This window comes from Lissotriton vulgaris, chromosome 5 (genome assembly GCF_964263255.1).
Source record: "Lissotriton vulgaris chromosome 5, aLisVul1.2, whole genome shotgun sequence".
NCBI lineage: Eukaryota > Metazoa > Chordata > Amphibia > Caudata > Salamandridae > Lissotriton > Lissotriton vulgaris.
This window is the reverse complement of record NC_141693.1, coordinates 916,045,141-916,067,952: the sequence shown is the minus strand read 5'-3', so window position 1 is coordinate 916,067,952 and position 22,812 is coordinate 916,045,141. Positions and strand designations below refer to the sequence as shown.

The 22,812-nt window shown below is 46.3% G+C and overlaps 1 protein-coding gene across 2 annotated transcripts in view; it reads left to right on the top strand.

Annotated features, from left to right (window-relative positions):
• The window catches only part of ADGRA1 (adhesion G protein-coupled receptor A1), a 791,567-nt gene extending 783,816 nt beyond the window's left edge, over positions 1–7,751 (top strand). The window contains exon 7 of one of the 2 annotated variants that reach the window (XM_086922531.1): positions 1,587–7,751. In XM_086922531.1, coding sequence (XP_086778657.1) covers positions 1,587–2,802 — 1,216 coding nt within the window. In that variant the 3' untranslated portion in view covers positions 2,803–7,751. The remainder of the gene's footprint in view (positions 1–1,586) is intronic. The other variant, XM_086922532.1, reaches the window with a different exon arrangement.
• The last annotated feature ends 15,061 nt before the right edge of the window (positions 7,752–22,812 follow it).

Here is a 22,812-nt window from a genome sequence, read left to right as displayed (position 1 = left end):
TTAAAACTATTGGCATTGTAAATGGCAAAGCTATTAATTTTGCTATTTTCAAAACCAACACATAAATAAAAAATGTGTCATTTACAATACCATTAGCTCAAACGTTCCTAATGCGAGACCTATTGCATTGCAAATGCTTGTTTATCATAGCGAGTGGAGCACCACCCACCAGATCAGAGGTGGCTATGGAGTCCACTCCACTGGCAGAAGGCAAAAATTTGCATTAAACATTCCCACCTGCCTTGCTGGGATGGTACTGTCTTACTGTCTTCAGTGCATCCCATGGTATGGCACTTGCATAGACATGTCATTTTGGGGGTGTTTGGCAATCCTTTCTGTTTAGCCGAAAAGCCCCAAATTTATGATTTGTTTCTCAAAGGCAAAAATACTAACGTCTGTGCCATGCTCAGAGTTTTCATCCAGCACCTGGGACTCATATTCATAATTTCATGTTTTTTACTGCCAGGCTTTTGCTGGCAATCCTGGCCAGTGTGATTTCCATGAGAAGAACTGTCCTAAATAGAGTTGACCTTCTGATATCCATTCACCGATGGCCAACTGAAGGATGGGTCTCTGTTCAAAGTTTTTTGACAGTGGAGTTAGATGAGAGACCACTGATAGAAAAGTAGCACTCTGCCCACATCTAAATGATGGGAGCAAAGCAGGAGGTTTTGCAGGATTTGCGACAAGCCCATTTACAACGAGGATTCTGCTCTACTAAATTCTAAATGAAACCCATAATGTTAGATGCAGACTGCATTTGAATATTTGTTCTACGCACCGTTTTAGCTTCATTTTGGTCTCCTTTACAAAAATGTACATGTTTCACAAAATATCTGGAATCACTATTTAACTGGGTGTACATTGGAGATAATATGCAAAATCTCATATTTTGCAGGTTGTTTGGCTCTGCATACTTGAAGTAAAATGAAAGATATTCGAAATATTGACAAATGTGCGATTTGGAGCTGTAGGCTAGACATGTCATTCCCACGAATAGCTCTTTAAAAATGTAAGAACCATTACAAAACTCTACTTCCCCGCGTGAAAGGTCATTCCACAAGGTAGAATGTGAATGTTAAGACGTGCAATTCGGACCCTGCTGAGGATCCCAGTATATGAAGTCATCACTTTGATGGGAAAGCTTCTTTACAGTCAGGGCCATCATCTGCAGGGCTTGTTGCTTTAAATATGATGCCATTACTTTCCAAGTTGAACTATAAAAAACTTGATTTATGAATGTCTCTTAGAAGCACTGACGCATATCCAGAATCAAACAAAAACGAAAATTATAGGTAAAGACAATTTCACCTCATTTAATTTGCTAGCCTTCCTAAGAAACCATAAAGCTCATACAGTCACAGATACACAGCCATGCCAAAATTGCACTCACAGATGAAAAGCTTTTAATAGCCCTTGGCATGTGGACAAGCTATTCTTTTGTCAAGACAAATTAGAAAAACAGGAATGTGAGTCTCAGGAACGCTCATATAATTGGAAAGTGGAATGCTAGAGTAAGAGTTTAATCCAACAGATATTTATTTCAATAAAACTTTGTTAATGTGTCCTTTTTTTTATCTTCGCAGTTGCTGGATGGCGTGGGAGCCCAGCCTGGGGGCCTTTTACGGACCGGTGGCATTTATTGCACTAGTCACGTGCATTTACTTCCTTTGCACCTACATACAGCTGAGGCGCCACCCTGAGCGCAAGTATGAACTGAAGGAAAGGACAGAGGAGCAGCAGAGGTTGCAAGGCGCCGAGGTTGGCCACAGTCACATTGCAGACGCTGGAGCCGTGCCGCCGGCCGCGTGCTCGCTGCTCACTGCTTCCTTGCTGGCAAACGAGCACTCGTTCAAGGCCCAGCTTCGAGCCGCGGCCTTCACCCTTTTCTTATTCATTGCCACGTGGACCTTCGGGGCGCTTGCGGTGTCCCAAGGGCACTTCCTTGATATGATATTTAGCTGCCTCTACGGTGCATTCTGTGTGACCCTGGGACTTTTCGTCTTAATTCATCACTGTGCGAAGCGGGATGACGTATGGCACTGCTGGTGGTCGTGCTGCCCGTCTCGAAGAAATACATACGCCATGCCGGTCAACGTCTGCCCAAAGGTCAACGTCAACGGCGACGCGCAGGTTCACGTACCGTGCATCCAGGATTCGCCGTGCCCCGGTAAGTCGGCCGCTTGCAGTCACCCAAGTGCCAGCCACTGCAAGCTTATAAACCTCCAGACTGAGCAGGGTCACGCCAACTGCCTTTCGCCCGTTACCCCCTGCTGTGCAAAGATCCACTGTGAACAGCTTGTCGACGACGATGCGCACGTGCACGTGCACAACGAAGGGAGTTTCCGACCAAACATGCACATCCACAGGTGTCTTAAGAGCAGAACTAAGCCACGCTACTTTAATCGCAGGTCTGTCGCCGAGCGGGAATACGCCTACCACATTCCTTCGAGCATCGACGGAAGCATCCACAGTTCCCATACAGACAGTCCGCACAGTGTCCATGAGGGCCACATGGGACACAGACGGGCTTGCTGTGTAAAAAGCGACCCATACCCTACCATGAGCCAGCCAGAAAGCAGTGATGCAAGTACTGTACTATACACATGTCCCAAGTTGGCGGAGACAGACACTGTGCACCACGCAGCTCACTTTGAGATGCATCCAAGGAGACAATCGTACCCATTTAATGCCAGTCCTAATGGAATCCTCAAGGGAAACATGCATGAAGCCATGATTTTCAGCTCAGATAGTACTGGAAACATCAAAACTGGCCCATGGAAAAATGAAACTACTGTGTAGTTCAATGGACCTATCGAGTCTTTGTGTGCTCTTGCCAGCTGAAGTGACTGCAAGCTTTATTTTGCATATCCTAAACTGATTACCATCTGGGTTGTGAGCGTGTACGTGAGTGAGTGTGTGTGTCTGTGTGTTGAATACAACACTAAACTGTGAAGGTCTACCACCTCTGCTTCTGTTTTGTGTGTAAGAAGAAGTCGCACATCTTACATATGTGAGCAGAAAGAAATTATTTTTTATAGAAAGATGTATTGTATGTTTAAGAAATTAATATTAAAAATACAAGAAGTGTGGGTTTATGAGGCAATATCCTTTTGCTGGGAACATGTGTATTTAATGTAGGTGCCTAGGGAAGGGGACGACCCCTTTATGAAGTGCTCTGTATCACGTTTGTTGATAATGGTGGTAAGGTGAAGGCGGACGATGATAATTAAGATATCTTATTTAATTCACTCCTATATCGTACCCTTAGGAGGCAAATCCCAGCTTATATATCCAAATCCATGTCCTGAGATGTCAATATATTTTTATAGTGAATATGTACTTGGTCAAGTTTTCATTTAAATCATACAACATGGCCCTACAGAATCCATATGGCTTTATACCTTTCAAAATTCAACTGCAAAAGCGATACTGCCTCCTACGACCTGCCACAGTATAAGGACAATGACGCCAAGTAGCGTGAAGTCTCCGTTTTGTCTCTTTGCCTTTTGGAGATAACACTAGGTAATGTCTCTGTTACATCTCTGGTGCTGTATTGGTTGTAGTTTGCATGACATACTGTTTGTCAGGGTATTCCATTTGCTGTTTTCTGGTTTTACATTTGTAATGGAACTATTGTCAAAGAGTGTGAAACCCCCTATTGGTATTACTCTAAAACATTACCAATTGAGAAGACTCACTAATGCACTAGTGTTTAAATGGCACAACCCTTTGTACACGGATACGTGGTAGAACCACTTGAGGTCACTCTGGTGTCGTGGCGGAGCATGCAGTACTCATTGTATGTGACACTGTGCAGTATTATAGCAAACGTCTAAAGAAGTTTAATGTTCTATTGCAATCACATTTGATCACATATGTAAGTTTGCTTCACAGTCACTTTGCAACATTGGTTTTGTCAATATACTTTTATCATTAACTCTTTGAGGACTACCACTGTTGTGTTAATGTTTCTTGATATTTCTTTAAAATTGGATTGCAGACATTACACACCTATCTCGTCATGCTGTCTTAACTTGACTTTTCCTATTAAAAGAGACCCGATCCTATCTGCAGTCAGTATTAATTCATGTTTTAGTTCAATATGGGAAAAAATAAGAGGAAATAAACCACTGGACAAGGAGAATGTCGATTTGATATTATAGCTAAGGCAACTGGAATTATGTTATTATGTGGCAGTGGCATTTCCCACCAAAATTGAATTTGTCAAGCTTGCCGCTTAATCTGCTGCAGAACTTGGATTTCTTAAAATAAAAACAGTTTTTGGCTCCAATGGAGCAAAAGTCATTAAAAGTGGTACCATATCTGTTAACCCACAGTGCATGGCCTTTTGTAATACAGAGGCAGGTCCTTCTCAGTTACCGATTATTGAATTTTGGTGTTAAACTATTATGCACTTTTAAGATGTATGAAAATTCCAAAAGTAGTGTAATACCCCTTCAAAATTTTCCACATTATGCAGCATAATTTTATGTTTCCTTTCATATAACTTAATCGCTGCATAATTTGGTCCTACCGTAAAATAATCCAAGGGCCCTAATAATAGGCAGAATTTTGTAATGCTCTCATTAATACACAATTCGATCTGGATAAATATGCCTCTCAGTGGTAAAATCCAATATGAAAGTTTACCACTGGTGGTAAATGCATTACTACGGGTGGTAAACCCATCATCAGTAAGTAATGAAGTTTTATTTTACGAATTCCTCCATTTAGAATTGCATGTAGGTACAAGCATGCTCCGTTAAAAAATTACCGATGCTCATCAAATAAAACTGTGATAAAAACAATATAAAAAATATGTACCTTATCACAGAAATTATTACCACTGTAGGTATCAATTATAAAATTAACCCATAGTTTTAAGAACTGTCAGGTGGTCAGACAAGGGATCTCATATACCCAAACAAAACATGAAACTACTGATCAAAAAAAGGTTATAAAAAGTGCACCTGCCAAGGAGTACAAGTCATTATTAGCACAAATATTTCATTTTAGTCCAGAGCCCAGGAATTGGGCATTTTCAGAGACCTATTTTACATATGTGCCCACTGTAAGGCTGGTGCCCTGTTCTTCAGCCTTTGGTAAATCTGCCAGAGTTTTTTGCCTTCTTCAATAGTTAAGGTTTAATCAGTTTGTTTAGAAGCCCCACAATTCTGTCACAAAAAGGAGGATGTGGCTTGTCTTTGCTCTCCTTGGCTCACTGGGGCATTCTTCTAGACCTCTGCTGGAAGCTTCCATTGACTGATACCGACTCTTGAAAGGGGTTCTTGCATACAGTGCACAAATAGAGGATGCCTTCTTGTTTGATAGCTTTTCATCTTGAGGTCAAGCTCAACCCTTTTTTGCAGGTTCTATTTTTTGTAGGATGGCTTTGGCACCAGGCTTCTTTCTGCCTGAAGGCTTCCTAGCAGATATGACGTCGATTTGGAGATCCAAATTCATGTCCAAGGTTCATGGTGGTGTATATTTTATTCAGCCACTTGCAGCAGTGACATCATAACCCCAGGTTTGACCTTCTCCATCTTTAAGCAGTGCAGGTCCCCTTACCTAACTGACATAATGCGGTATTGCATTCCAAAACTGTATGATCCTCAGACTTGCTTTATCATTAGAAATCCATATGCAGAGAGAAACTCCATCCAAAATGAGACCTGCTCACAATTGATGTAAAAATTGCAAAAATCAGCTGCTGCTCTCTGAAGTACATTTTCGTCGTTGTGTCAAAACACTACGACAGTGCCATTTCCTGGGTAGTGTTACATACATGATGGCAAATATTACTACCCAGCAATTAATGAATATCAGCAAAGTGACCATTTTAAACTGGCATTCTTTTATAATGAAGCCAGGAAATCTATAATTGAAAGCTAGTAAAAATAGTTAATAATTCAATCATGTATGTGGACTTGTGATCCAGTGCAGTTCATTTTAAATCTTGGTAGAATTCCTTTATGGTCATTAACCATTAATTCAAATACCTATTTATTTTCAATGGGTATTACTTGAAAATCACCTTATTTTCACAAAAGAAACATTTTAAATTATTTACCCCACAAAAAAGAAAAGAATATTTCTCACAAACTTAAGGCAGAACACACTTCAGACATTGTTTATTTATTTTATTTAAGATCTGAGCTAGCAACAAATTTGGTTGTCTCGCCAGCCTCATGTTTTCCAAAAGAGTCATATCAAAAATGAATATAAAGGCATTAGGTGAGCCCTCTTTATTCATTGTTTATTTCAAAGAGCCAATTACATTATGCTTCCGGCCACCACATGATGTGGCAATGGGTCAGCCCAATTAATTTATTGGCTGTCTTGTACTTTGTGTGGCAGATTATTCTCTGCTCACATGTGCACAGCTGCCTGAAAAGGAGTGCACTTCTGTGCTGTTCTGCCATCTCACTGAGTGTTCATCTTAGCGCTGGGACGCCTTGTTGCTGGGGCAGCCATGCACTCTACAAATACCTTATCCTGGGCTGCTATGCTGACCCGTTATGTTTATGTTATTATATCTTTGCCAAAGTATTTTTAATATTGGATATAATTGGTTAAAAAAAACAAAAACACGCTTGGTAAGGCTAAAACTGCTGGCTTTGCCAATGCTTGTTTGTCCGATATGCGAGTAAACTAAGCACAATGCAACAAAACAGTTAAAGCAGGAACGTCTGCACATGCTCACAACTTGGAAACTATGTGTTCTAAATAACGCAAATTCCATTCAATCGTCTAGCAACAATACTCTTTCACTCTGTATTATGCAAAGCAATCAATTTATCATGTTTCTAGAAGTTTTCTGGCTGTCAATGTGTTGTGGTATGTGGGAATGTGTTTCCCAACAGTCAGTGTGCATAATTACGAGAATATTGTCTATGGGAGTGCTCCAACGTGCAAGTCGTAGTTGTGTCTGCACAGTTGAAAGTGAGAGTTAGTGCTCAAAGGGTTAATGCTCAGTATCTGAGTGCAAGAAATGTTGTTTTTCTGTATTTCTGTATATTTCAGATCAATACTGTAAACTTCAGAACAGCAGTGTACTCTTTCCCTTTCACATCATGTGTGTCTCTTAACTGTTAAAACAAAAAGTGCACTAAATGGGTGTTGTATTCAACTGTGTAAAGAAACACAAAAATCTCTTCGTGACTGCTCCTTTACTCACTGCGAAAAGACCCCTTGCTTGACTTTGTCTATGCTGAAAATGCCCAAATTGCCTCAGATATGAAATACAATATTTTGCGTTATTTGTAAAAACGTGATACGTTCCATGGTTAACTCTTTTAAAGCAATCTTACTGTCGTGTAAGCTGTGATTCCACAATAGAGACACAAGGTGCAAACCTCCCCTATACCTGGTATTCAGTGTTTATTGGGAGGCCCGGGACACACTATGCAGTACCTGCTCACAAATCGACGGACACCCCAGCACGCCTATTTTTCCAAGACACAACGGAGACGGATATCCGTTCACTGCAGCTTTCCACTGTATCATCAATATATTGTTATTTTATTGAAACTGCGTGTGTGATCTGACATTATTTTCATCACTGCGAAGAAAAAAAACCTGCATTTCTTATTGTGGCTTGTAAAAGGTGTTAAACATCCCTTTGAGATAATCAGGTTGTGTAATGTGAATTACTAGTTTTTGCAAAGATGCTGCTGTATTCAATGGCTCATTTCTTGCCTCCGATTTTCTGTTCCTGAACTAGACCTTTAATTAAATTTCATATTCACCCATGATATGTTTTTGCTAATACAATCTACACAAAAAAAGAGTGTTACGTGTTTTGCAGCTAATGTTTACACTTCCACGTCCGTGTTTTAATGTAAAGGAGAACTTGATTATGGAAATTGAATCAATCCTACAGCGAACAGCCTTACATCTCGCAGAGAGTAAAAATCATTGAACCGGATTGCTGTGCCCTTTATATTGCGGTCAAAACCTCTTTGCAAGATGTCGACTGTAATTTGTTCTCTGCAGTGAATTGGAGGACTGCACATAAAAGCAGCCCTGTAAATTCTCGGGAGCAGGTGCATTATTTATAGAGCTCTGCAGCACTGCATTGATGGGTCATTTTCTATACATTTTCTCAAAACGTTTAGCAAAGTCTGGAAAATGCTTTGCTATGTTTGAGGGGATCTGTTTAGTGCCGCATACAGCACAAAAGGCAGCGAGGCAGCGCCGCTGTTCCAAACAGAAATCAGAGTACAAAAAACATAAATAGACATAAATTCAAAGAGAGGTGAACGGGCAAATAGGTCCATCACGCACAAGGAAAGAACTGGAAAATGATACTGCCATGGGAAGAAGGGTGACACAACACGATTTTCAACTGCCTTATGAGGAGAGTCAGTATCAATTAACCTGTGCCTTGTGATTTCTCCTACCGTCTGGATGCTTTCAGCCCTGCTCCTGTGGTTTAGATGAGGTAGCTTGTTTTGAGTGAAGGAACCATAAATCTATAGACATGGTGGCCAAGGAAATCTCATTTAACACCTTTTAGATTAAAATCATAGGATGAAAGCTTGAACTAACTGGAAAGCTTCTAAGGGTGCAAAGCTAAATGCAGCAGTAGCCCGTGCAGGTAAGAGCGGTGGGGCAGTGGGGTTGTGGGATTGGGGGATAATTCACGAGGGAAAATTAAATAAATAATAAATTTTCTCACGTCGCGTGTCAAAAGACACACCCCCACATGGCCCCAATAGGGCTGAACTGGGATCGCAAACCATCAACCAGTTCTGGTAATTACGTCTGACCGGTGGGGGCAGGGGGAGGTTGGCAGGAACACTGCTGCTGCGCTTCCGTTACATGGGGCCGATTTTGCAGCAATGCTGCAAAACCGGTCCTCAGTAACAAAAACGGCCCCTACTGGTCCAAAACCGCCCCCTCCCCCCTTTCCGGCCCACCATGGAAACACCCGGAGCCCTCTACGGCCAGTCTGGCCCCGGGCCCCACCGCCCACCACTCTTACCTACACAGGCCTCTTCTGGGTATATGCCACAGTGCACGTCTACCATTAACAGGGCCGGACTGGCTACCAGGCGTTTTGGAATGCTGCTGAGCTGGGGGCTGATTTCGTTGATGGGGACCTGCGTGCACTGAACAAAATTCGTTTTGCTTTAATTATTTTGAATCACACGCAGGTCTCAATCAACAAAGTGAGCCCCCACCGCCGTGAAATCACCCCCCAGCTTGGCAGCATTCCAAATCGCCCGGTATTCAGTCGGGCCCTGAGCTTTAAGCTGATGCGTAAAGCCAAAAACTGCCTACATTGCATTGTGCTTCAAGAAGGCGGCAAACATGTTTTAGTTGCTGCCATTAACACTGTGAAGATTCTCTCAGAAATGATTAAACCTGCAAGAATTTCTTTGGCAACCTAAATCAACTGGTTGAGTCCCTTTTCCCTCCTCTGACACATCAAGACTCATTATTTCACACACTGTCATTACACCAGTGAGTCACAGACAAGTCCACTGAGCACTTGTAAAAAGCTTAGCACCTACCAGTTAAACCCTGTCCAGCAGTACTTACCAAATACTGTATTAACACAACAGGCAGGGCATCACTGAATTTTCAAGCAACGTCCTCTAGTTGTGCACAGTCCCATGGCATTACAACATTTATTTAATTGCAATTTCTTCAACCCAACTCTACCTTAATCTAACTTGAATCTTTGCTTCGTAAAAACCCAACAGTAGAGGCAGATATCTCTGCACAATAAACCAACTAAAAAAGATGAAAAACATGTAACTCAAAATAAGGAGGTCAAACATAAATGTCGAATAAAAAGAAGTGATTTCAGTTTTTACTGAATTGAAAGAGGTCATCCAACAGCCAAGCCGATTGAGCTCTTCAGTGCAGTTGAAGTAACACCATCAATTTAAATGCTGGAGGGCCTATTATTGTCAAATGTGCATTCCCGTTGTCCACAGACAAAAAAAATATATAGTTCAGTCGGAGAAGGTTGGCTGGGATCCAATTATGCACTTTGAGCAAGGTGCTCTTTCTGGTGCATATTCATGAAATTGTATTATCAGCTACATTTGCCTGTTAACTCCTTATTGGCAGATTGCAACATATGCCTTGTGTTCTAGGTTTCCTTAACGGCACCATATGCACATTGACAAGCGTAAGTAGAAGTAGGGATCCTTGATGAAATTTGCAGGTAGCTGAGTGATGATCAGAGAAGGAATGACTTGGCTAGCCAGTTTTTTAGATGTATGTGAAGGAAATTAACCAGCTCAGAACTTTTCCTTTCAAGCAGATACAAGTCTCAAGAATCTGGGTAAGACTTTTGTGGTCAACGGTAATACTACACATGTGTTGAAAAAAATGAACAATTACCCTAACATCCTACCTATTTACAGCCTTGACGCATCCATATGGGTAAAAGAGCTACTCCCTGTCACCTTTTTCGGCAGAAGAAGAGTGTCTGTCAAGCTGAGCAAAGGTCAACCTGATAGACACTGTTCTTGTTCCGGTCAGACAGCCAGGTGCTAGACATGTACTAAATGCGCAGGCTCCTGGCTGCCTGAGCTGAACTTTGCTAGTCTGAGGATTTCACAGCCCTGTGGGCATGACCTCCTCTGCCTGGCAAAACTGCCTAAAGCCCCCTCTCCTCGTGACGAGGTGTAGCATCTCTGATTTCCTCAGACATGGGCCCTTCAGTTTAAAGCCATAAAGTGCCCAGGGTCAAGTGTCAATCAGTGACAGCTCGTCAAAGAGTGGGATGGGGTCAGCAAGTGTCACTGAACCCATCCCACTCTATAATAAGTTAGGGACTGCTGCCTACCCTCACTGGCTGACCTAAGGTAAGCCAATGAGAGAAGGCAGCAGTCCCAACACTCCGAGACTTTCCGCTCCGTGAGATGCGGGGCAGGTAAGATTTATATTTTGGAATAGTTGGTGCTTGTGTGCGAGTATGTATAAATGTACAAATTTGTTGTGAGTGAGTGTTGCGAATAGGTGTGTGCAGGCACGTTTGTGAATGCATGGGCGTGAGTAAGTGAGTGTATATGTGTGCAAGTGTAGCCTGCCCACCCCTTTTGCCTGTCAAAATTACTGGTAAATGCTGCCTATTGATCAATATTCAAACTTCAACCCCAAGAAAAGATCTCTGAAGGGGAGGCCACACACCAGGTTTGTAACTTTGTGGAAAAATAAAAGACCACTGCAAATATTACATACGGTTTACAACAGGCAGGAGCATGGAGACATTTGGCACGACCAGCTATCACTGAATAACGCTACCAACCATGACCTCTCCTCCTTCCCTACCCAGTGACAGCTGGCTTCTATGGGGAGTGGTTGGGTGGGCAAATTGGTGTTGGGTAAAAATAGAAAAGACCTGCTACACATCCGACTCAGACATCTTCCTTAGTGCGCATCTTCCTCCTGCACCGAGAACCCTTGATAAGTGCCTTAACTAATCCTGGCAGTGCTCTCATGCTGTGAGAGCAGTGCCCTGATTGGAGAGAGGGGCCTCACTCGCCACTCCCAAGGTCACTTGAGCCCTGCACTTACTCTAACCCAGCTGTCTTAAGACAGCTAGGTTAGTGGTGTCGAAGTACACATGTCTGGCTGGCGGTAGCAGGTTGGCCGGCCAAAAAGACATGTGCCATTGAAAAGTGCAGAGGCAGCCCGCCCTCCTCCCTGCTGCTGTCACTCAGCAGCAGCCCCGTCCCGTCCTGACGCTAGCTATATTGAAAACTAAACTGGTAATAAACCAATTTTATTAACATTTTATGTTTCATTTCTGGAGCATGGAGTGGCATTTTAACAAGAGTTGTGACACTACTTCGCTCAAACGGAGGAGCCACTCTTGGCCTACCTTCAGGTTGGCTATCACACCTATGATCAATATAAGACATTGTGTTACTGTCTGATGGGGTGAAGCCCTACTCAAGCCGCAACTACAAGCTTTGTCAGGGTAAAGTCACAAGCAAACTACAAATTAACTTGTGCTTAACCCTCTGGTAGCTTGCCACAAAAGTAGTCAGGCTTAACTTAGAGGCAATCGGAAAACTATTTATGCAACACTTCAATCAAACACTTTCTCCTGCACCGAGAGCCCTTGATAAGTGCCTGAACCAATCCTGGCACTGCTCTCATGCTGTGAGCAGCGCCCTGATTGGAGAGAGGGGCCTCACTCGCCATTCTCAAGGACACTTGAGCCCTACACTTACTCTAACCCAGCTGTCTTAAGACAGCTGGGTTAGTGGTCTCGAAGTGCACATGTCTGGCTGGCCTTAGCAGGATGGCCGGCCAAAAAGACATGTGCCATTGAAAGTGCAGAGGCAGCCCGCCCTCCTCCCTGCTGCTGTAACTCAGCAACGGCCCGTCCCGTCCCGATGCTAGCTATATTAAAAACTAAACTGGTAATTAACCAACTTTATTAACATTTTATTTTTCAATTCTGGAGCATGGAGTGGCATTTTAACCAGAGGGGTGAAACTACTTCGCTCAAACGGAGGAGCCAATCTTGGCCTACCTTCAGGATGGCTATCATACCAATGATCAATGTAAGAAATTGTGTTACTGTCTGATGGGGTGACGCCCTACTCAAGCAGCAACTACAAGCTTTGTCAGGGTGAAGTCACAAGCAAACCCCAAATTAACCAGTGCTTAACCCTCTAGTAGCTTGCCACAAAAGTAGTCAGGCTTAACTTAGAGGCAATGGGAAAACTATTTATGCAACACTTCAATCGTTAATAGAGTGAAACACAAAACAAGAAAAATTCCACACCAACTTAGAACAATGAAGTACTATGTAATAGATAATTTAAGACCAGAACAACAAAAATCCAATCAGTAGAACCAAAGATATGCATTTTTAAAGATTTGAATGAAAATAGTGTAAAAAAAACACAAATACCCAGCAGTGAGTATCTAGTCACACTGGACCAGGGCATAGTCACAAGTTCAGGATGGCCCTGATAGAGCATGTGCCAGCTACACAGACCTAGTTAGGCCCACTAAAAAGTACCTCAAATCCTGATTGCTGAGCAATGATGACTCCTGTGTCGAGTCTGCGTCATGAGCTGCGGCTCCTAGGAGCTGTGAGGCTGCGATGCGAGGTCCTGCATCATCATAGAGGAAGCTGTTGATGAGGGTCTTGTAATATAAGAGTCCTGCATTGAGGATGTGTCATGCACAGGCTGGTTCCGAAAAAGCTGTGGGGCTTGTGATGTGGAGTCCTAAATCCTTGTTGAGGATGCCATTGTCGAGGGGCTTGTGATACAAATACCTGCGTCAAGAATGCATTGCGCAGAGGTGGTTGCACGATGGGTGCAGAGTTTGGTGAGCGATGAGCAGTGCTGCAGCTCAAATGAGGTGTTCCTGAGAGGTCAATCAATCAATCAATCAATGACATTTATAGAGCGCGCTACATACCCGTAGGGTCTCAAGGCGCTGGGGGTGGGGGGGTGCCGCTACTGCTCGAACAGCCAGGTCTTCAGCTTCTTCCTGAAGGAGAGGTGGTCTTGGGTCAAGCGCAGGTCGGTCGGGAGGGAGTTCCAGGTCTTGGCGGCCAGGTAGGAGAAGGACCTTCCTCCTGTAGTCGCTCTTTGGATGCGGGGTACGGCGGTGAGGGCGTGGTTGGCTGATCGGCGGTGGCGTTTGGGAGCGTAGAAGTTGATTCGGCTGTTGAGGTAGCTCGGGCCTTGGTCGTGTAGGGCTTTGTGTGCGTGGGTGAGGAGGCGGAAGGTGATTCTTTTGTTGACGGGGAGCCAGTGAAGGTCTCTCAGATGTCCGGAGATGTGGCTGGTTCGTGGGATGTCGAGGATGAGTCTGGCTGAGGCGTTCTGGATCCGCTGGAGTCTCTTCTGGAGCTTGGCGGTGGTACCGGCGTAGAGGGCGTTGCCGTAGTCCAGTCGGCTAGTGACGAGGGCCTGGGTGACGGTCTTCCTGGTCTCGGTGGGGATCCACCAGAAGATCTTCCGTAGCATGCGCAGGATGTTGAAGCACGCCGAGGAGACGTTGTTGACTTGCCTGGTCATGGAGAGGGAGGAGTCCAGGATGAAGCCCAGGTTGCGTGCATGGTCTGTCGGTTTGGGTGCGGTGCCCAGGGCGGGAGGCCACCAGGAGTCGTCCCAGGCGGAGGGTGAGGAGCCCAGGATGAGGACCTCCGTCTTGTCCGAGTTCAGTTTCAGGCGGCTGGTCGTCATCCACTCGGCTACCTCTTTCATCCCTTCGTGCAGGTTGGCTCTGGCGGCGGCGGGGTCGTTGGTCAGGGAGAGGATCAGCTGGGTGTCGTCGGCGTAGGAGATTATGTTGAGGTTGTGTTGGCGTGCGATGGCCGCGAGGGGGCTCATGTAGACGTTGAAGAGGGTGGGGCTCAGAGAGGATCCTTGAGGGACGCCGCAGATGACTTCGGTGGCCTCTGACTTGTACAGTGGTAGGCGGACTCTCTGTGTTCTTCCGTCGAGGAAGGAGATGATCCATTCCAGCGCCTTGTCCTGGATTCCGACGTTGCTGAGGCGCTGTACTAGGGTGCGGTGGCAGACAGTGTCGAATGCCGCGGAGAGGTCTAGGAGGATGAGGGCCGCTGTTTCTCCGTTGTCCATCAGGGCTCGGATGTCATCGGTGGCGGCGATGAGGGCGGTCTCGGTGCTGTGATTTGCTCGGAAGCCGGACTGTGAGGGGTCGAGGGATCCATTCGTCTCGAGGAAGGCAGCCATCTGCTTGTTGACGGTCTTCTCGATGACTTTGGCTGGAAACGGGAGGAGCGAGATGGGGCGATAATTCTTGAGTTCGGTGGGGTCCGCTGTGGGTTTCTTGAGTAGAGCGCTGAGTTCGGCGTGCTTCCAGCTCTCAGGGAAGGTGGCGGTGTCGAAGGATGTGTTGATGATGTCTCGCAGGTGTGGTGCGATGACAGCGTCAGCCTTGTTGAAGACGTGGTGAGGGCAGGGGTCGGTCGGTGATCCGGAGTGGATGGAGTTCATCGTGCGGATGGTGTCTTCGGTGCTGATCGGGGTCCAGGCGTGGAGGGTGGTGGTGGGGGGTGGTTGTTCGGTCTTGGTGTGCGTTGGTTGGTTGTTGAAGCTGTTGTGTATGTCCGCGATCTTGTTGTGGAAGTATGAAGCGAGGGAGTTGCAGAGGTCTTGCGATGGGGTGATGTCGTTGTTTCCTGCGCTGGGGTTGGATAGCTCTTTCACGATGTTGAAGAGTTCCTTGCAGTTGTGTGCGTTGTTGTCCAGCCGGTCCTTGAAAGCAGTTTTCTTGGCGGCGCGGATCAGCTGGTGGTGCTTCTGGGTGGCCAGCTTGAAGGTGGTCCTGTTGTCCGGTGTAGGTTCCCTTCTCCAGACTTTCTCGAGGGCTCGGCAGTTCTTCTTGGAGCTCTTGAGTTCGTCGGTGAACCACGGGGCTTTCTTGCTGCCGGGTCTGCTGGGCGGGGTCCTCAGCGGGGCGAGTTCGTCCGCGCAGTTGCTGATCCACTTCGTGAGGTTGTCGGCGGCCTGGCTGGGGTTCGCTGAGCTGGCAGGAGGGTGCTGGCTCAGGGAGGTGGCGAGCTGGTCTGCTGTGATCTTGTTCCAGCTTCTGCGGGCGGCCTGTTGCTGGTGGTGGTGATGAGGTGATGTATCACAATGTGTCGGTGCTGTTGGCACCACATTTGAGCTTCAGGTCCGCTTCCATTGGTCCAGGACTGGGGTGGCCCCACTTTGGAGGGCAGTACACACATCTGGCACAGTCCAGGTGCTGGATTCACGATGGAGGAAGCCTGTTCTGTTTCTGAGGCATTTGATCAGGATGCCAACCACCTAGACCATGGAGTCACTCTTGTGGCGCATGTCTCAAGTACACCCTGGACCCTGCCCTATCTGGTAATTAATGGCCTTGATAGTCAGGCCCGCCTGTTGCAGATCCTGAAGCATTTTCTACAGGTGGCCATTCTTGCTACTCCTGAAGACAGCTATGTCATTCACGGAAGCAGTACTGAAGACCTCTATCCCAGCCAGGACATGATTAACCAACAGCTGGAAGGTGGCAAGAGCATTCTTGAGTCCAAAAGGCATCTCTTTAAACTGTAAGTGGCACTTTTGAGTGAAAAAGGCACTCCTCTCTATTGCCCCCTCAGTCAGGGTAAACTGCCAGTCCCCTGTTGTTAGGTCAAATGGCCCGAGGAACTTGGCAGCTCCCAACCAATCAATGAGCTCATCAGCTAAGGGGAAGGGGTGAGAATCAGTTTTCATGACTAAACTGTGTCCCCTGTAGTCTACACAACCATAGTTCTGGAGTGGTGCCAGGTGGGACAGCCTTTGGTCTGGACCAGGGTCTACTGGAGTGTTAATTCACTCCCAATTCCAGCATCTTGGAGACATCCTCCTTCTTGATACTGGCCCTCACCATGTCTAACGGAATGTAGATTTGTTTTTTGACAGGGTGACTGTCACCAGTGTCAAAGTCATGGGTAGACAAGTGTGTAAGCACAGGGGTCAGGGAGAACAGAGAGGCAAACTGTCCCAACAGCTGGCAACAGTCCATCTGCTGCTATGGGTTCAGTGTACGGGAGAGGTTGACACCCTCCACTGACCCATCTTTCTCCTTGGATGGCAGGAGATCTGGGAGAGGTTCAGTGTCCTCCTCTACTTCATCATCCATCACCAACAGCATGATAACCTTGACCCTCTCATAGTGGGTCCTAAGTCGGATGAAGTGGAGGATCCTTCAGCGGTTTCTGGGGTTCTTGAGGTTCACAACATAGGTAGTCTCCCAATCACCTCAAAGGGCCCTGTCCAATGATCTTGGAGGGCCCTGGGCTTAATTGGCTTTATCACCCAAACCTCCAGGCCAGGCTGAAGCTTGACCAGAGTGGCCTTCTGGTCATACCTTTTCTTATCACCTCTGGGCTAGCTTCTAAGTTCTCGGAAGCCTTCTTCCAGAACTTCTGTATTTGGCTACAGAGGGTTAGCAAGTAGGTAATCAGTTCCTGAAGGGGTTTCCTGCCACCTTGCTCCCACCCTTCTTTCACCAAACTGAGCAGTCCCCTCACAGCGTAACCATAGAGGAGTTCAAAAGGGCTAAACACTACTCCCTTCTTTGGTACCTCCCTGTATACAAAGAGCAGGCGGGGCATAATAATGTCCCACGTCTGCCTCAAGGGCTCAGGTAGGCCCATAATCATGCTCTTGAGGGTCTTGTTGAACCTGTCAAGAAGCCCATTAGTCTGGGGATGATAAAGAATTGAAGGTTAACTCCTATTCGTTCTACATGTACTTCATGTCTACCACTTTGGTGAAAATCCCCATCAGGGCCCAAGCCAGTGCAGTTACAGTCCTCAGAGGGATGGCCTTTGGGTACCTTGTGGCTGGCATGGACTGCCAAAACCAAGGCAAACCCGATGACCAGGGAAGTTTTAGGGTCCAAGGGCTGAACAATGTCGATGCCCACCATCTCAAAGGGAGTTTCCAATGACAGGCATGGGAGTCAGGGGAGATTTAAGATGCTTCTCCGTCTTCCCACTCACCTGGCAGGTGAGACAAATCCTACTGAAGTATCTGAGGCTGTCCTCATTCAGAGTCAATAGAAGTGGGCGACAAGCCTGAAAAAGGTATTGTCCTGCCCCGTATTTCCTGCTGGTGGTATCTCATGAGCTAAACTCAGTAGGAAGGCTGTACACTGAGGGACCACGAGCATCTGTTCTGCCCCATGCTCAGACAACTTAAGCTCACTGTAGAGGTGATCGCTAGTGGTTTCACCAGCTTACTGGGCTTCTGCCTGCTGCCTCAGCCCCTCTGGGGTTTGGCACTCTCTTTGCACCTTGCAGAACTCCTCCCTGGTGGGCCACCCTCAACTTGCCATCCAAAAATTATCAGTCAGGTCCCCTAGTGAGGCAATGTCCTCCCAGGTCAGTTCCGGGCCAGCCTCCTCTGGCGCCCCATCCATGGTACTGCAGGAGCTTCAAATACTGGATTCCCATGCCTCGTGCCCTTCCACTTCTTTGCATCGCCTGGGCCATTCTTCCAGCTCCCTTGACTTTTACCCTGGGCAGCCATAGACTGATTGGTCGTGCAAACCCACTCAGACAACTCCAACATTTCCAGGTGCAACTTGAACTTCACCTTTTTCCAGGAAGTGTGCTCAAAATCATTCCATCACAAACATTCACAGGCATGGCAGGGCTCACAGCTACCATAAGGGAACCCGAGACACCCCCTACTCGAATGGAACCAGGGCCACCAGCTAGTGACTGTCATGGTTGTCTGCTTCCACAACCAGGAGAAATGTATTGTGTATCACCGGCTCTGAGAACACTAGATGACACCCCACAGTAGTCATCGTGGCTCCTGTGTCTCTCAGAGCCTTCACCCTTTGTCCATTGATGGTGACCCACTGCCTATACTTGGAAGTAGAGGCAGGCATATGGGCCATTTGCACCCTCTCTGTGTCACTCAGGAACAGTGAGGTAACCTGAGCTGCCCCCCTATGCTTATTGATACGGTCTCCTCCTCGAGTGCTACACTGGCCAATCCCTTGGCCTGCCCACCGCTGGGAGGCAGTGCACTCTTAGATCACTTTGCATCTCGCTTGATGTGCCCATATTGGTAGCACTTTTAGCACATAGGGAAAAAATAACTAGTATTCTTGTCTACAAAACCTTTCTTTTGTTGGCCAGATTGGGAATGGGACCATTTCCCCTATTAGCTATTTTGGGACCTTCCGAGAAATATTTCTTGCTTTTATCTCTACCCTGGTTCTTCTGATGGAAACCCTGACCACCCTTTTGGGAGTCCTGCCAGACACCGTCTTGTGGACAATGGTGCTAATCCAGTGGTCTGCCTCCCTAGCAAGCTTTATGGCATCATTGAGCCTACTCTCCACAAAGTGTTGGCATAGATATGTAAAACAAATAATGAACATGTGTTCTCTAGCAATCAGATTATACAGCCCTTGGCAATCCTTTACTGCACTGCTCTTCACCCAACCATTCAGTGCCCTGCACAAATGGTCCACACAATCCACACAAGTCTGCTGGGGCAGCTTTTGTCTGTCCCTAGACTTCTGCCTATACCTTTCCATGGTCAGCGCATACTTCCTAGTCAGGGCTTCCTTTATGATGGGATACTTCATCCTAACCCTTTACATAAGTCTAACAGGGCATCCCTCAGATCACTGGGAATATGACCCGGTTCATCTCTAGGACAACCACATAGACCACAAACCTGTTATCTATGCCACCCCCCACAGCAAAGTTAGGCGCCAGGGGCTAAGATTTATCATCCCTAAATGCAGTGCAACGCAACAAGCCACCTTGCTGCTTTGTGTAAATGGGAAAGGACAGGAATGTGCCATATTTACTATTATATGGTGTATTACTGTCCTTTCTAGCACTGGTGCACTTTTGGCTGCCTAGTGCCAACGCAGTCATCCTTGCGTCATGATGCGGGGGTACCTCCATTGTAGGTAGGAATGTTTTTTTGTAGAAAGTGACACCTTCCTGCACAAAAACAATCCTGAGAGGCATTTCCTTCTTTCTATGTGTACTGCAGAATTCAGCACACGTAGCAAGAGGAAATAGCAAGGAGAAATATAGATGTTTCTCCTTGGTATGCCTCACCTGGGGAGGCATAGCATTTTGATGCATTCCCAAGTCTACCACTAATGGTAAATCTGTGAATGTGTAGGAACACCCACGCCTCACCCATGGAATGCCTTCCCAGTGCAGAGTAACGCAAGGCAGCAACTTGCTTTATTCTAGATTTATCAAGCCACACAAGGTGGCCTTCTGTGGCTTGATAAATCTCACTTTGGTGTTGCATCACCCTTTTTCCTCCCTTGTGGCACAAGGTGTGATGCAAAACATTGATATATATTGCACCGGATCTTTTAGCATGAGGGCCCGCTTTTCTCAAGTGGTCACTGGGGTAATGTTGCCACCACTACTGCTAGACTCGGTTTGCTTGGCTCTGAGATCCAGCTCTCTCAGGCTCCTGCCATGAGCCAATGTATTTTCTTCCAGGACCAGCTTCTTCTCCATTTTAAGTTTGGCCATTCACACACTGTATTCCCTCTCTGCCTCCCTGTATATCAGCTCCTCAGGCGACAAGTTCCTGGAAGACACACTGCTCCCTGCCCTCACATTGGGCTCTTTTTTACTGGGCAGATGGTCTCCCTCCTCTGGGAGCTCTGCAGCCAAAGCCTCCCCCCCTCCTAAATTCAGTTTCCCTTCATCAGGATCATCCTCATTACGAACCTCCTCCTCAGACTCCTCAGGATTGGATTGCATCCTTGTCACCTTCTCTTGGGTACAGAGGGCTATCTGAAGATGCAGCTTTGTGGCCTTCTTTCCTGCATGCAGCTCCCCTGCTGAGGTTGTCCACTTTGCTCCATGGTATAAGAAAAAGATGAAGTGAACTTAAATTAGAAAAATTAAAAACAGCCTATCAAAAAACCATAGAATTTAAAAGGCTCAAATCTGTCTCAGAACTTATCTTGGAATTTCTGTGTAACACAAAACCACTGAATGGCACTGCACAAACGCAAGTTCCAATCCTCATTGCTGAACATCATTGTAAGAAATGGTGTTACTAGTTGAAGGGGGTCATACCCTCCTCAAGCAGCAACCACAATCCTTGTCAGGGTGAAGTCACAAGAAAAGCACAAATTAAACTACGCTTAGTCATCTGGTAGCTTGGCACTAAAGCAGTCAGGCTTAACCTAGAGACAATGTGTAAAGTATTCATGCAAGACTTCAAACAGTAATAGAGTGAAACACAACACAAGAAAAATCGCACACCAATTTCAGAACATAGAGTAAAATTTCAAAAATAATTTAGGACCAGAAGAACAAAAATCTAATCAACAGAATTGGAGATGTGAGATTTTAAAAATGTAGGTGAAAATAGTGCCATACAACAAAAAGCACCAACTGTGGTTATCTGGTTGCAAGGGGCCTGGACAAAGTCACAAGTTCAGGTCGACCACAATGGAGTGTGGGTTGGTTATAAAGTCCCATCTAAACCCGCTGAACAAGTACCTTAAAGCCTGGTTGCTGAGCAATACGGAGTCCTGCGTCAAGCATGAGTCATACAGCAGGGAATTCTAGGAGCTGCAAGGCTGCGATGCGAGGACCTGCATCTCCATCAAGCAAGCTATCGAGGAAGGGTTTGGGATGTGAAGTCATGTATCAAGGATGTGTCATGCAGTGGCGGTTGTTCGGAGGCTGCGAGCAGCGATGCAAAGTCCTGCACTGGGGGTGTATCGCACAGTGTCCTGATGCAGAGTTTGATGTGTGAAGAGCTGTGCAGCTGCCCCGATGAGGTATTCCAGGGGGATGATGCGTCACAATGTATTGGTGCTGCTGGCACCACAGTTGAGCTGGTAGAGCACCTTCAGGCCCACTGTCATGGGTCCAGGACTGGTGTGTCACCACTTGGGAGGGCAGGACTCACAGCTGGAAAAGTCCAGGTGCTGGGTTCAAGATGGAGGAAACCTGTTCTGTTCCTCCTGAGGCATTTGATCAGGAGGCCAGCTAACTAGCCCTTGGAGTCACTCTGATGTCCCTGGGTTCCAGATGTGGGTCCAGTCCTTCTCACTTATGCAGGAGGGCAGCAGGGCAGCACAGTCACAGTCCTTCTATCATAAAATCAGCTCAGCAGTCTTCCACAGGACCAGATGTTGGGGACTGAGGTCCGATATTTATACCTTGCCTGGTGCCTGCTTTGAAGTAGGAGAGGTTTCCACAGCCATCCAGCCCCCTAAAGTGTCAGGCATCCCATTCTTCTCTGACCCGGCCCTAACTTGCCTGGGGTAAAAAAAGACTAGTGACAAACACTTTGTGAGAGTGTTCAGGCAGAGCCTTTGTGATGTGCAAGTGTGGTAAGTGTCAGATCCCCCCCCTCGTTAAGTAGGGGCCTATCCTGACAACATCTAGCTACTGTTTATCTCACGGTCTGGGAGGAATACACACAGGCCGACTGTCAGCTATACCTAGTCATGTTACACAGGCTGCAGGCACAAAACCGCCATGACAAGAGAATGCCAACTTGCTACAAGAAGCATTTTCAGAATTTTGACTACAAATCTGACTTTACCATTAAAGAGGGCTTTTATTTACAATTCTTTAGACACCAAACTTGATATGTCCATCTACTCCTAATTGGAATGTATTACTTATTTAATGTAATAAGGAAACCCAAAGCTATCCTACTAGAGAGATAAGCCTTGCAATAGTGAAAAACGAACTAGTCAAGTCAAGTCAAGTCAGAGAATTTGTATAGCGCACTACATACCCAGAGGGTTTCAAGGCGCTTAGGAAGGGGGGAGGATTACTTGTCAAATATCCAAGTTTTAAGTTGCTTTCTGAATGCTAGGTGGTTCTGGGTAAGGCGAAGGTAAGCGGGGAGTGAGTTCCATGTTCTAGCAGCCAGGTATGAAAAGGATCTGCCTCCCATGGTGGTCTTGTTGATGCGGGGTACAGTGGCGAGGGCTTGGCTGGAAGAACGTAGTTGGCGGGAGGGGGTGTAGAAGGACAGTCGTGAGTTGAGGCATTCTGGACCGATGTCGTAGAGTGATTTGTGTGCGTGGGTAAGCAGTCTGAAAGTGATCCTCTTATTGACGGGTAGCCAGTGGAGGTCTTTAAGGTGACCAGAGATGTGTTCGTTGCGTGGGATGTCTAATATGATTCTGGCTGAGGCGTTTTGGATTCGTTGGAGTTTCTTCTGGAGTTTTGCGGTAGTACCTGCGTAGAGGGTGTTTCCATAGTCCAGTCGGCTCGTGACCAGAGCGTGGGTGACTGTTTTCCTTGTGTCGGAGGGGATCCAGCGAAATGTTTTTTTGAGCATGCGAAGAATGTTG